We start from the raw sequence: 14,935 nt of genomic DNA, 5'->3' as shown, positions 1-14,935 counted from the left end.
TGAGCGCTCCAAGCATGAGCGCCGGGTGTCCAGCTTGTACTCGCGTGCGGGGGAGGGGGGGGCATTGCGGGTAGTTCAGCGCGCGGGTAAGTATAGATTTTTTGTTTACCTACGTGTCGATCACGGCTAAGCGTGTGTGCACGCGCACCGGGCGAGCGGGGACTTACATAGATCTATATATGCAAGTCTCCTCCGCAAGCGCCGCCAGATCAGCGCTAGCCGGGACTTAGCCTTATGTACACAAAAGCAACAGCGTTAAACACACTGATTAATAACTTACAATTATGTCAATTAAGCAACAATTTTTGAATATCACAATGGGGATGCGGTCTATATATGTATTCATTTTGCTCAGATTTATCCTAGGGGAACATGAGCTAATTTATGCTTGCAGTCAATTCTTCATTATGTGTTGAAACTCATTTTAAAATACTGTGCAAGGTAGGAACTGGATTACATTTGTTAGAAATACCAAGAAGGTTTCTACGAATGCTGCATACGTTAACACTGAAACGATTGCAGTGTTCTTTCCGCAGTACAACATTTTGCAACTAGTCTTTTGGGCCAATGCATCAGATTTCCCAGCCGAGGTGCTTCAGGCAAATACAAGAAGTCACAGATTGCTGCTATAAAATCACTTGAGTAATTCTGACCTAAAATGTCCAGAATAGACAATTCGAAGGAACCCTTAAAAATAAAAATAAAACGGCAAGGGGCCTATGTACTAAGCGTTACAAACTGCCTGGTAGCTCAAAATTGCAGCATGTCAAACACCATTTCAGTCGCGCTTGTGTGCCCCTATGCACCAACCTCACATTTATCCATTGACGCAGTACAAAAAAAAAGGTATACTGTATAGGAGGTACTCCCAATGCCAACACGAGTTCAAAGAAGAAGAAAAAAAGAAAACACGTTTGTGCAAAGAAAACCATCAATGCTACTATGTTCCAAATAGAGGCCTATAGTATAGCAGTGTAATGAAGAGAAAATATGGAGGCACACAAGTAATTATGCAAAACTGTTGAGATTTAATGCATAGTAAAACAGAATGCAAGCAGAATGTTCAGCTCTCCTCGGAGCCCAACTACAATGCTCCCCGCCCCAGAGACAGCACGGCCAACTGGCAATAACAACTGAAATCTCCAAAGCAAGAACACATGTCATCAGGAAACAGGATTGTAGTTTTCTTTTGGTGACCCCATGATCATATTTGTAATTGTCATGAGTAAAATGTCAACAACTAAGCTACTGGGGAGTGGGGGCTGGGCTACTGCTTTTAAACACCTTCTCCTGCTGTCAAATGGTCCCTCTTACAGGCAGTCAAATGACATCCTAAGAAGTGACAGCAAAGAGATGCAGAACACAGAGGGATGCAATGAGGTCAATTACGTGAAATAATGGACCTTCATTATTTGCTCGATATTTAGGCTTTAATTGATATATTAGTTATTACTTTACATTTGTTCTTAAGTGGGGTGTAGTCTGCCCTTAAAATGTTGATTTTGAAATGGCCTAAAAACAGGCCCCCCAAAAAGCTAAACTCAATTGATAATATGAACATAGTTCATGTTGTGAACTATTTGTTGCTTTTCATTTTTCATAATCTTACTTTGCCAAGTTTTCAACTTATTAGTTTACCGGCCTCAGATGTCACTAAGGCAAGCTCGTGTACTATTTTAATTGGGAGGCCCAATTTTAGCGCCGGATAATAGCAATGCAAACGAATTATTAATACAGAACAAAATCTTGGCTCGTGGCAATTACCATTGTCACTCACCCTGTTAAATGTGCAGTCAAGTTATGAAGATGTAACGCTCATAAAAGGTTCTGTTATGAACCAAAATGCTGCTCAATAAAAGCATGTTTTGCAAGTCATCACCATCCTGAATTTTGTTGTTGCTCTTTGTAACTTTACTACAGTATATGATATTGCCAGCATTCAGAAATTAAAAGCAGCAATCCTTACAGAAGCCTACAGGAGTTTACCCCCTACTCCTCCCCTCCCCCCACTCCAAATCCATATTTTAATGTTGAAAATCACAATTGTGAATCTAGCTTCTGAGGTTAACAACCTTTACACTGCACTGGAGAGAACTTCATTTTAACACTTAATATTTCAAACACTTCTATCTCTTTGAACATCAGCTTTAAAAAATAGAGGATATTTTGAAAGGGCAAGAAGAGGTAAAAAAAAACCAGAGGAATGCAAAACAAGCTGCCCTCAGTGCAGACTGCCGCGTTATAAAGAGAGTTTCATTGCTAAAGACAGTAGCAAAAAAATGTTGAACGACTAAAGCTAAAATAAACACTACATTTTTATGGTGAGCAGAACAGATTGCTGCTACCGGAGCTCTAGAAAACTATAAAATGTGAGATTAATAGTTTGCAGAAATCTCTGCAAATGCATTTTTGATGACCCAAGAAAGACAATAGTGCAGTCACAGAGGTGTGGGGGGGGGGGGCAGATTTTCAAGGCGAGGGGGGGGCAGATTTGCAAGGCGAGGGGGGGGCAGATTTGCAAGGCGAGTGGGGGGGGGCAGATTTGCAAGGCGAGTGGGGGGGGGGCAGATTTGCAAGGCGAGTGGGGGGGGGGCAGATTTGCAAGGCGAGTGGGGGGGGCGCAGATTTGCAAGGCGAAGTGGGGGTGCAGATTTGCAAGGCTGAGGGGGGGGTGCAGATTTGTAAAGCTGAGGGGGGAGTGCAGATTTGCAAGGCGAAGGGGGGGGGTGCAGATTTGCAAGGCGAGGGGGGGGGTGCAGATTTGCAAGGCGGGGGGGCAGTTTTGCAAGGCGAGGGGGGGGCAGTTTTGCAAGGCGAGGGGGGGCAGTTTTGCAAGGCGAGGGGGGGGCAGTTTTGCAAGGCGAGGGGGGTGGGTCAGTTTGCAAGGTGAGGTGAGTGGTGGGGGGTCACTTTTGCAAGGCGAGGTGGGGTGTTAGTTTTGCGAGGTGGGTGCGGGTCAGTTTTGCAAGGCGGGGTGGGAGAGGGGGTCAGCGTGACAGGTTGGGAGGGGGGTCAGCGTGACAGGTTGGGAGGGGGGTCAGCGTGACAGGTTGGGAGGGGGGTCAGCGTGACAGGTTGGGAGGGGGGTCAGCGTGACAGGTTGGGAGGGGGGTCAGCGTGACAGGTTGGGAGGGGGGTCAGCGTGACAGGTTGGAAGGGGGGTCAGCGTGACAGGTTGGAAGGGGGGTCAGCGTGACAGGTTGGGAGGGGGGTCAGTCTGACAGGTTGGGAGGGGGGTCAGCGTGACAGGTTGGGAGGGGGGTCAGCGTGACAGGTTGGGAGGGGGGTCAGCGTGACAGGTTGGGAGGGGGGTCAGCGTGACAGGTTGGGAGGGGGGTCAGCGTGACAGGTTGGGAGGGGGGTCAGCGTGACAGGTTGGGAGGGGCGTCAGCGTGACAGGTTGGGAGGGGCGTCAGCGTGACAGGTTGGGAAGGGGGTCAGCGTGACAGGTTGGGAGGGGCGTCAGCGTGACAGGTTGGGAAGGGGGTCAGCGTGACAGGTTGGGAGGGGGGTCAGCGTGACAGGTTGGGAGGGGGGTCAGCGTGACAGGTTGGGAGGGGGGTCAGCATGACAGGTTGGGAGGGGGGTCAGCATGACAGGTTGGGAGGGGGGTCAGCGTGACAGGTTGGGAGGGGGGTCAGCGTGACAGGTTGGGAGGGGGGTCAGCGTGACAGGTTGGGAAGGGGGTCAGCGTGACAGGTTGGGAAGGGGGTCAGCGTGACAGGTTGAGAGGGGGTCAGCGTGACAGGTTGAGAGGGGGTCAGCGTGACAGGTTGAGAGGGGGTCAGCGTGACAGGTTGAGAGGGGGTCAGCGTGACAGGTTGGGAGGGGGTCAGCGTGACAGGTTGGGAGGGGGTCAGCGTGACAGGTTGGGAGGGGGGGTCAGCGTGACAGGTTGGGAGGGGGGGTCAGCGTGACAGGTTGGGAGGGGGGGTCAGCGTGACAGGTTGGGAGGGGGGGTCAGCGTGACAGGTTGGGAGGGGGGGTCAGCGTGACAGGTTGGGAGGGGGGGTCAGCGTGACAGGTTGGGAGGGGGGGTCAGCGTGACAGGTTGGGAGGGGGGGTCAGCGTGACAGGTTGGGAGGGGGGGTCAGCGTGACAGGTTGGGAGGGGGGGTCAGCGTGACAGGTTGGGAGGGGGGGTCAGCGTGACAGGTTGGGAGGGGGGATCAGCGTGACAGGTTGGGAGGGGGGGTCAGCGTGACAGGTTGGGAGGGGGGGTCAGCGTGACAGGTTGGGAGGGGGGGTCAGCGTGACAGGTTGGGAGGGGGGGTCAGCGTGACAGGTTGGGAGAGGGGATCAGCGTGACAGGTTGGGAGGGGGGGTCAGCGTGACAGGTTGGGAGGGGGGGTCAGCGTGACAGGTTGGGAGGGGGGGTCAGCGTGACAGGTTGGGAGGGGGCTCAGCGTGACAGGTTGGGAGGGGGGGTCAGCGAGACAGGTTGGGAGGGGGGGTCAGAGTGACAGGTTGGGAGGGGGGGTCAGAGTGACAGGTTGGGAGGGGGGGTTCAGCGTGACAGGTTGGGAGGGGGGGTCAGCGTGACAGGTTGGGAGGGGGGGGGTCAGTGTGACAGGTTGGGAGGGGGGGGGTCAGTGTGACAGGTTGGGAGGGGGGGTCAGTGTGACAGGTTGGGATGGGGGGGTCAGTGTGAAAGGTTGGGAGGGGGTGGTCAGTGTGAAAGGTTGGGAGGGGGGGTCAGTGTGAAAGGTTGGGAAGGGGGGTCAGTGTGAAAGGTTGGGAAGGGGGGTCAGTGTGACAGGTTGGGAGGGGGGGGGTCAGTGTGACAGGTTGGGAGGGGGGGGGGTCAGTGTGACAGGTTGGGAGGGGGGGTGTCAGTGTGACAGGTTGGGAGGGGGGGGTCAGTGTGACAAGTTGGGAGGGGGGGGTCAGTGTGACAGGTTGGGAGGGGGGGGTCAGTGTGACAGGTTGGGAGGGGGGGTCAGTGTGACAGGTTGGGAGGGGGGGGTCAGTGTGACAGGTTGGGAGGGGGGGGGTCAGTGTGACAGGTTGGGAGGGGGGGGGGTCAGTGTGACAGGTTGGGAGGGGGGGGGTCAGTGTGACAGGTTGGGAGGGGGCGGGTCAGTGTGACAGGTTGGGAGGGGGGGGGTCAGTGTGACAGGTTGGGAGGGGGGGGTCAGTGTGACAAGTTGGGAGGGGGGGGTCAGTGTGACAGGTTGGGAGGGGGGGGTCAGTGTGACAGGTTGGGAGGGGGGGGTCAGTGTGACAGGTTGGGAGGGGGGGGGGGTCAGTGTGACAGGTTGGGAGGGGGGGGGTCAGTGTGACAGGTTGGGAGGGGGGGGGGTCAGTGTGACAGGTTGAGAGGGGTGTCAGTGTAACAGGTTGGGAGGGGTGTCAGTGTGACAGGTTGGGAGGGGGGGTCAGTGTGACAAGTTGGTAGGGGGGGTCAGTGTGACAAGTTGGTAGGGGGGGTCAGTGTGACAGGTTGGGAGGGGGGGTCAGTGTAACAGGTTGGTGGGGGGTCAGTGTAACAGGTTGACCTTTCTGACATTTGAGACCCTCCCCCCAATCTCCACGTTTGTATCGGTCCCAGACACCAAGCGCTCGGGGCACAACATGACAGCAGCTGTCTGCGTAACCCGGGCCCCCGGAGTTGACTGACAGGACCCGGCGGGTCTCTTACCCTCTGCAGCCCCCCTGTCCGGCGGCGGCTCCTTCTCCTCTTCTTCTTCCTCCTCCTTCTCCCCTTCCTCAGCCCCCGGCCCCGCCGAGCCCTTGGCCGTCTTCATGCGTTTCATGGGTGAGCGGCCCCGGTCGCCTCGGCTCACGGGCTGGAGACGCCTCCGTTGTGTTTGAACTCGCCTCTCAGCGCCGCCATTCGGGATCCCGCTCGCGTTGAGGGCGAGATCGTGACGTCGGCAAACAACAGCGCGAGCAGGAGCGCGCGGACGGGAAGGCCGCGCGCTGGTGCGCGAGCCGCGGTCACCTGACTGCTGGTTTAACTCTTCTTTCTTGGTCTCGAGAGTTCCTCCCGTAACCATAGCAACATACAGTCGTCGTCCCCCCCCACACATAACGAAATACTCACAATACTACACATTCATAAGGGGCGTTGCAGATGCTTTTTGCATAAAATAAACATTCCTGGCGTTGTAGCATTAATATATGGGCAGAGTTTTGCTTATTAGACCAATGTCTCAATCTCTGTTTGCTCAGCGATAACGGGGATGGACAGGATTGCAGACATGCAAATGAACACACAAATAGTATTTGTATTTACTGTAGCAAGGTTTAAAACTAAAGTGGCCCAGGGGCCTTGAATCAGGACACACTGGGACAGTTTATCATTCTATGTCCTCCTTTGCTGCACAAAGTCAGAGACGATGTCATCAGGCATGGCCAAAATAAGTCACATTTTAGAAGCTCTGGACAAAAAAAAAAGTATTTTTTTTTAAAACAGTAATCCCCTCCCCCAAAATATTAACTATTATTCTTTTTTTAATAATTACCCACCTGAAATCTGCATGGTCATGTCACAACGTTGCAAAAGTTTGTATTGGCCGCCACTGGGAGGCTGGTCCCGATGACCATATTGGTTCACCAGGATAGTTACCTGGCGTCTGACATTTGCTCTTTCCAAAATCCTGGGAAAGTGGTCAGATTTTGGACAGAGAAGGTATCTAGGATTCTGCAGAGATCCTAACAAGATGCCCTAAACACCCCATCCTGACTGGATGAGAGGCGCACACACAAGGGAAATGCCACTGAGGTTATATTCATTCCGTATTGAGCAATGTGCTACATGGCGCAAGAAAATAACGGATTGTGTATTTCTAATCTTCGTGAGCTCCAAAACCAAAGTATTATAAATATAGAAACTTAATAGTGGGCCAACTGAAGTGCTACTAAACACATACAACAGTAAACACAGAAGCCCCAATGCATATCCAATATGACAAATTCTTTAGTTCATTCATATATATTTTTTCTCATAAGTAAGGTCATTTACTTCAATCTTTTGGCCAAAAAAAAAATAATGTTAAGCCTGCAACTATGTCAAGGTAGACCCTATCAGCAGATTACTATACTACAACTGTTAGGCCTCGTTCAGGGTGTCAGCTGCAGGACTCGGAGGGAGGGCGGGAGGCAGGCAGTGCGGGAGTTTGCTGGGCGATCTGTGTTTATCCCCCAGCAGACTTTTCAGCGTTGGGGAGGGGGCGGGGAGGGGGCGGGGTTACACACGGCAGGGTAAGTATCCAAGTTGCAGTCATGAAATCATTCTGAAGAATGATTTCATTGGCTGCCTAGGTCCCTGTGACGCTGCTGCAGCTCCAAAAAACGAAATTTTCGTTTATTGAAACTGTAGTCAGCTTCAACTCCTGGCTTCGGATACAGGGCGGTTGCTACCCTGAAAACCAGTATTCAAATTGAATACTTTGTTTCTCACGGCAGCACGCACGGCAGCACGCCCTCCCTCCGAAGCCAGCACCCTGAACGAGGCCTTAGATTCCGGGCATTATTGAAATCCCTGCTCTCTGATTGGTTAATGCCCGGAATTTTAACCAATCAGTAATGGCCCGGAATTTTTGGTACCCTGCCAAGTTTTTCAGCAAATAAGCTTTCAGTTCTCATTCTCAGAGTGAGATCAGCTCTCAAACAGGGGAGGTGATTGGACAGGAGGCAGCAGCAAGGCACTGACTCCTCCCCCTCCCTGCCTGCAGCCAGGCACTGACTCCTCCCCCACCCTGCCTGCAGAGAGCTCCAGACAGGAGAGTGAGGGGAAAGGTTTGTGTGTCTGTGTGTGTTTTGTGGGTGTAAAGGGGGTCAGCAGAGTCTGTTTCGGACACCTATGTGTCCGGTATTACCATTTTTGCGGCGGAGGAGGGCTGGCAGCGCAAGCACGGCGGCAGCGGGGGGCTGGAAGTGCTGGCCTGGTACTGAGACTGGAGGCGGGGGCGGGCCGCGGACGGTGGCCGTGCACAGTCAAGGGCACTTGTGAGTGTCTTTGCAGCCTGTCCCTGATTGGAGGAGCGGAGAGCAAATCAGAGGACAGGCGGGAGGGCGAGCCCACACCCTGGCGGCCCAAAGAAGTCTGTGTCCTTCCTGGAAATAAGGTAAGGACACAATTTGGGTGGCCAGGATGAGCTGAGATGATGATGGGGGGCCAGGATGAGCTGAGATGATGATGGGGGGCCAGGATGAGCTGAAATGATGATGAGGGGTCAGGATGAGCCGAGATGATGATGGGGCGAGGTAGGGCTATTTTGTATATGGGAGGCGTGGGGGTATTTTGTATATGTATTGGGGGGCATGGGGGTCCAGTATTTTTGGACAAGCCACCTGGCAACCCTAGTAGTGGGTGTAGAGGGGGGCTGCTGGTGTGTGTGTTGTGGATGTAGAAGGGGCAGTAGTCTGTTTGTTGGTGTGTCTGCAGTGTGTTTTGCGGGTGTAGAGGGGGGCTGCAGAGAGTGTGTGTGTGTGTGTGTGTTCAGTGGGTGTAGAGGGTGGAGGAGGGCTGCAGAGTGTGTTTCGGTGTGTTTGTGCCTGCAGTTTTGTGGGTTTACAGGGGGCTGCAGTGGGTGTAGGGGGGGGGGGTTGCAGAGTGTGTGTGTGTGTTCAGTGGGTGTAGAGGTTGGAGGAGGGCTGCAGTGTGTGTTTTGGTGTGTTTTTGTCTGCAGTTTTGTGGGTTTACGTTGGGGCTGCAGTGTGTGTTTGTGGGTGTAGAGGGGGGACTGCTGTGTGTTTTGTGAGTGTAGAGCAGGGGGGCGCAAACTTTTTTCCCTGCGTCCCCCTGCCGACGGTCTCCTCACTCCCGTGCCCCCCCACTTGCCTCCGCTCCGGCGTCATGACATCCGTTACATGACCTCGCTGCATCATTTGACCATGGCAACGCGGGAAGGAAGCCGCCGGAGTCAAGGTAAGTAAAGGCTTACAGAGGCCCTGCAGCTCCCCCGGCACTTAATTTAAGTGCCTTCGGGAAGCGCAGGGGGTCTCTGTAAACCCTGCGCCCCCCAGTTTGCGCACCGCTGGAGTAGGAGGGCGGCTGCAGTGTGTTTTGTGGGTGTAGAGGGGACTGCAGAGTGTGTGTGTATATAGAGGGGGGGGTTGCAGAGTTTGTGTGTGTGTATATAATATGTGTGTGTGCAATTTCCTTTTAATAAACTTGCAGTATACGCATAAGAATGTAGACAATCATTCAGATAAAAATCAATATGACTGCAAAAGTGTATCTTTTTTTATGAAAAATTAAAAAAAAAAATCCTACATTTAGCCTGTGATAGTAATAATCCCCTCGGAACAGGGCATTACTGGCCAATAATGCCCTGGCTGGGTTAAAGTCCCTCGGCTTCGCCTCGGGCCTTCAACTCTTCCAGCCAGGGCATTGTTGGCCAGTAATGCCCTGTTCTTCAGGGATTATTACTTAATTATATACTGTGTCATTTGGAATTTCTTCCACTAGAGAAAAGAGTAAACAAAGCAATGAAATAGTTGTAATCCTCCCTGCCCGGCTCCCTAAGGAGGTTACATCAGCAATCATTTACCTTGTCTCAGGGCCGATCAGTGGTCTGCTGGGCGATGGAAAAGATGGGCGCCAGTAGTTCTTCTAGTGCAGCCTCAATGTTTATTAGTGTCCCCATGCTTGGGAACATTGCAGTGACAATACATATTGATTGACATGGTTGCAGATATTTTCATCAATGTTGATATTCATACTTCTAGTTGTAACCCCGTGTGTGCCAGCAGCACAAAACATGGCCCCTTTAACAATTTCATTCCACTGGACCATGTGACTGTGCTTAGCCAGTGGAATGACAGTTGGTGACAGTTGGAAAGGGAGCTGAGGGAGTGAGGGTGTGCAGGCCCATCCTGCACAAAGAGTCCATGCAGGACCCTTAAGGCTGCGGCCACGCTGCTGCTGAGCGCGCTCATGCTTGAAAGCAATGACGTCACCGACTCTCCAAGCATGAGCGCAGGCTGTCCTGCATAAGGCCAGGGCCATGGTCAAAAAGACAGTGCTGAGCCGCGCTGAGGCGGAACACTTACCCCCACCATCCCTACTGAGGGCGGCTTTACATGGCGCTTCTGCAGGCGTGCGGAGAAGTGTGGAATTGCAGCCGACAGTACAATTTAAATTTTCCTGCGGCGGGCCGGTCACGTGACTGCCAAAAGCCAATGGCAGTCCGTGATGTCGGCGACGTGCACGCTAGCCCCGCCTCCCGCCTGCCTCACAAGTGCGTACGCTGACACTCATGCAAGGACAAAAAAAATCTCCTGCATGAGCATCAGCGCTGTATTTTTAACCATGTCCGAGGCCTAATTTTGCAAGCGCGATTGGGGGGGTGGGGGGAGGGGGCATGGATCAGGGCTATTTGTGTGTGTAACGTGTGTGTCTGTGTGCTGTGTGCATTGACTGCTGTTGAGCGCGCTTCAAAATCAATTTTCTTTGTCTCCCCAAGCGCCGAGCTTGGGAGAGCATATGTGCGCGTGGCCGTGCAGAATCACATTAACTGAAGTAAATGTGCCACGCACGCTCAGCGGCAGCGTGAACGCAGCCTAAGGGAACTGCAGAGAGAGAGAGAGTTGCCCCACTGGACCAGTGCATGCAGCAGAGTCCAGGACCTCACAGTGCAGAGGGAAGCAGGTAGACAGAGGCTACTACAGGGAGAGATTAGAGAGACCATCTGTGCAGGAATTACACCATGTTGGAGTGGGTGAGCTGACCCACAAAGGATATAAACTGCAGTTATATTGCCATCACAGTTTGATCTTTGTGAAGCACCAGGCCTGCAACACACACAGTTTATGAGCTCCAACGATTGTGCTAGCACACCAGGATCTACAGGCCAGTACCCCATGATTGGGAGGCCGGACAGAGATAAAAAAAAGTATTATATGTTTGCGCAGCGTTCACACTGTTGGTATAGTTTAAGTGTGTATGGAGTGATTCTGAGATTAAGAGTCACCGTACTGATTCATACGAGATATGAAACGTCGCGAATTATCGCTATATGAGTATATAAAGCTTGTTATAATGCATTACCACTGTGTTGTGTCTAGTCACTACAGACTCACGCATCATGTACCACACACACTATAAGAATTAAACAGTAACCCATAGGACTCAGGCTCCCACCTCAGTGATAGGCCATATAATCGGAGGTAAAATAAAGAGGTGTTACATTGGAGGCACTGCTGAGATTTTCACCATAAAGGGGACACAAGTGCAGGGATATCTACTGATACTGTCCATTAAAAAACGTGATGGCAGCCATTTTGTGTAGTGCACAAGGGTTTTCTGTCACCATGCGTGCCACCATCTTAACTGAGTGGTGCTTTCGGGGGGGGGGGGGGGGGGGAATTAGACCGTGATAAGGCCTTTAAAGTAACAGGAATCCATGAAACTGTCGATGATGTAGCTATTAATGGGGTGCTTGAAACAGTGCAAGTGTGGGGGAGAATCCGGATAAAAGAAAAAGTGTTACATTATGATTTTTTTTTATTATATTCTGTATATGCTCTGAAGTTATTGACCCACAAGTGTACCCGGGGTAGATGCCACAACTGTATGGACTATTATTACTCAATATAGTCCCGCTATTGCAGTTTATGACCTGCCCCCTAACCGACTAGTAGATAGAGTAAAATAATTATTACTGAAGGAAGGGAAGACTCTAGACGAACTTGTGAGTGAGATGGTGCAGCCACCCCATAACCATTGAACGTAATTTCTGCCCCTTCCCTTCTTCCCCTATTACAAGCGGTGGGACAAGTACTAGACAGAGTCATGAAACCCATCAGTGAGAATAGCCCCTACACACGACTAAGGACATTCTCCGGGGTGAAGCCTATCCCTGTATTGGAGGATGATTTTGAAAATTGGATGGACACTGCTACCCAAATGGTGCGTGACTGGCTGTGTTCTGATGGGGAGAAGTGAAAAAGGATTACAGAGAGTCTGAGAGGCCCAGCATTAGACACCATAAAGGCGTTACGTGTGCGATCCTCAGAGGTGACAGTAACCAATGTGGATGTATTGAAATGTGCTTATGGGACCACGGAGAGTGCTGATGATCTATACTATAAGTTTAGGAATTCTCTACAACAGGATGGGGAAAAGTTCTCTGAGTACTTACATAGAATAGAGAAGCTACTATACCGCGTGGTATTAAGGGGAAGAATTGAATCTGGTCAGGCCGACAAGGAGAAACTATAACAAGTTGATCGGGCCGCATTATTGGACGATTTAACCGTGATACGACTACGGATTAGAGACAGGAAAGAGGAGCCTCCCACATTTGAACAGCTTATCTGGGAAGTGGGTGCGGAAGAGGACAAGAAAAAGACCAGAGCAGCACTTAGAACTACAACTACACAAACCAGGGTAGCTTTTACCAGTGCAGGAGGCTGTGAGGAGAACGGTGCTAGCAACGCAGAGCTTAGAAAACCAATTCAAGAGCTAACTGTGCAAATGAACACATTGATGGCTGCGGCACCCAAAAAGAAGGCCTCAGTGGGTACTCGTCCACATACGCCCGGACTGGTCCCCTAGAAATCGAGGTATGGGTTGTTTCCAGTGTGGGGAACATGGACATTCGGCTGCGTACTGCAAGGCATCAAAAGCAAGAGAAGCCTTCAAGAAGCAGGCAAATGACAGGTAAGGGAGCATGCCAGGCCCCACACGAAGAGAAGCTCCGTGACTAACGAGCATCGGCGGGTACTCCAATCTGCCAATTGGGATTCTTGGCCCTTCTGCCCGAGTTATAGCGTCAATTGAAGGAAAACCATGCAAGGTTCTTCTGGATAAGTGTCTATAATCTTCCAATCATGGTACAACCAATATCTGCAACACCAGCCGCTGAATGGACTTGTTGTGTAGGGCCTCAGTGAAAACTAGCTATCCGTACTTGGGATACGTGGTCGTGAAGTTGGAATTTCCCAATGAAATTGCTGGGGTAGCTGGACCCCTTGAAGTAGTGGCACTAATATGTCCTGAAGCCCGTGAAGGCGGAGAAGCCGAAGCCATAATAGGTACAAATGCGAACATCTTCAGCAGACTAGCGAATGGTACCAGACTGTTGGAGGAGAGGATTAATATCGGCCGTTGACCATTCACCCTACGTGTTTGAAGGCATATCAACGAGCCGAGAATGAAGCCACTAACAAGTCTTTTGACCCCCATAGGAAAAATCCGTAGGGCCAGTCTTTGGTCGAAAAATGTGCCTCCCACCATGTATGTCGAATTGAAGGGAAGGTGACCATCTATCAAGAAGTAAAAGGTTCCACCGTAATTATAGAAAACCCTGCCCCCGGACAATTTCCTGGGGGACTATTAGTAAAGGCCGGAGTGCTGTCCATACAGAAAGGAAAAACAGATACTATAGGAGTGGAAGTGAGCAATGAGACCTCCCATGATGTGTGGATACGAAGAGGCACTGTGATAGCTCACCGGTACAGTGCTGAAGTGATGGGCCCAGCTCGGACGAAGAAGACTCATAACAGAAGACTGACGCCAGACATGTTCAATTTTGGAGACAGTCCTATTCCAAAACACTTGAAGAAACAGCTACAGGAAAAAATGGCTCATAGGCCAGAGGTTGTCTCCACTCAAGAATGGGATGGAGGAAAAGCCCATGGAGTGGAACACCAGATTCGTCTTCATGATGCTCGCCCTTTTAGAGAAAGGTCACAGAGATTGGCCCCGGCTGATATGGAGGATGTGAGGAGACACCTTCAGGAACTGAGAGCTAGCATAATTTCTGAATCCAGAAGCCCGTATGCATCACTGATAGTGGTAGCCCGGAAAAAAACCAGAGCCATGAAGATGTGTATTGACTATTGCACATTGAACAAAAAGGACAACCCCAGATCAGTACACAATGCCACGTATAGAAGACGCATTTTATTGCCTCACTGGGAGCAAGTGTTTTTCAGTTTTGGATCTTCACAGTGGATATTATCAGATCCCAATGAGCCAACACAACAAAGAGAAGACTGCCTTTATATGCCCGTTGGGGTTCTACCAGTTTGAGCGGATGCCCCAGGGAGTGTCAGGGGCCCCAGCTACGTTCCAAAGGCTAATGGAATGAGTAGTGAGAGATATGAACCTACTTGAAGTGCTGGTATACCTGGACGATATAATAGTATTTGGGAAAAACCTGGAGGAACACGAAGCTCGGTTGATGAATGTGTTAGATCGATTAAGTGACAGTGGACTAAAATTATCAGTGAACAAGTGTCAGTTCTGTTGGACGTCTGTCACATATGTAGGGCACATCGTATCTGAGAAAGGAGTGGGCACCGATCCTTCTAAATTAGAGGCTATTGCATTATGGCCAAAGCCTACGCAGCTAATAGAACTGCGTTTTTTCTTGGGATTCTGCGGGTATTACAGACAGTTCGTGAACAACTTCTCAGCTGTAGTCCAAAGCTTGACACAGCTGACAAAGGGTTACCCACCACCAAAAGGGCATATCATGGCTGCGGGGGCCACCAGTCAAGATTATTTCAAAATGAATGAACCATTTTGGAACACATGGACTCCTAAGTGCGAGGAGGCATTCCAAGCCATAAAAGCCTGCCTGATGAAGACGCCAGTACTAGCGTTTGCAGGTCCACAAAAGCCATATGTGCTGCATGTAGACGCCAGTTTGGATGGACTGGGGGCAGTGCTGTACAAGAGCACCAAGAGGGACTGAGACCAGTAGCGTTTGTGAGGCGGGGGTTGATGCCATCCGAAACTACCCAGTACATAACCTGGAGTTTTTGGCTTTGAAAAGGGCGGTAGTGGACAAACTACATGACTATCTATATGGAGCAGCTTTTGTAGTGCACACAGACAATAATCCCCTTACGTATATTCTAACATCAGCGAAACTGGATGCCACTGGACACAGGTGGTTGGCAGCATTGGCCACTTATAATTGCAGTCTAAAGTACAGACCAGGGAAACAAAATATTGATGCGGATGCATGGTCACG

At 51.0% G+C, this 14,935-nt stretch overlaps 1 protein-coding gene across 2 annotated transcripts in view; it reads right to left on the bottom strand.

Moving 5' to 3' along the window:
- The window catches only part of LIN9 (lin-9 DREAM MuvB core complex component), a 47,217-nt gene extending 37,480 nt beyond the window's left edge, over nt 1-9,737 (bottom strand). The window contains exon 1 of one of the 2 annotated variants that reach the window (XM_075595487.1): nt 9,500-9,737. Coding sequence is in view for 1 of the 2 variants with exons in the window: in XM_075595486.1 (XP_075451601.1) it covers nt 5,641-5,755 (115 nt within the window). In the remaining variant the exon portion in view is untranslated. Of the gene's footprint in view, nt 1-5,640; nt 5,885-9,499 lie in introns of those variants that run through there. The other variant, XM_075595486.1, reaches the window with a different exon arrangement.
- Between the last annotated feature and the right edge of the window lie 5,198 nt (nt 9,738-14,935).

Source organism: Ascaphus truei, chromosome 4, assembly GCF_040206685.1.
Source record: "Ascaphus truei isolate aAscTru1 chromosome 4, aAscTru1.hap1, whole genome shotgun sequence".
Taxonomy (NCBI): Eukaryota; Metazoa; Chordata; class Amphibia; order Anura; family Ascaphidae; genus Ascaphus; species Ascaphus truei.
Note: the sequence above shows the minus strand (reverse complement) of the source record. Positions and strands in the feature narration are given on the sequence as shown.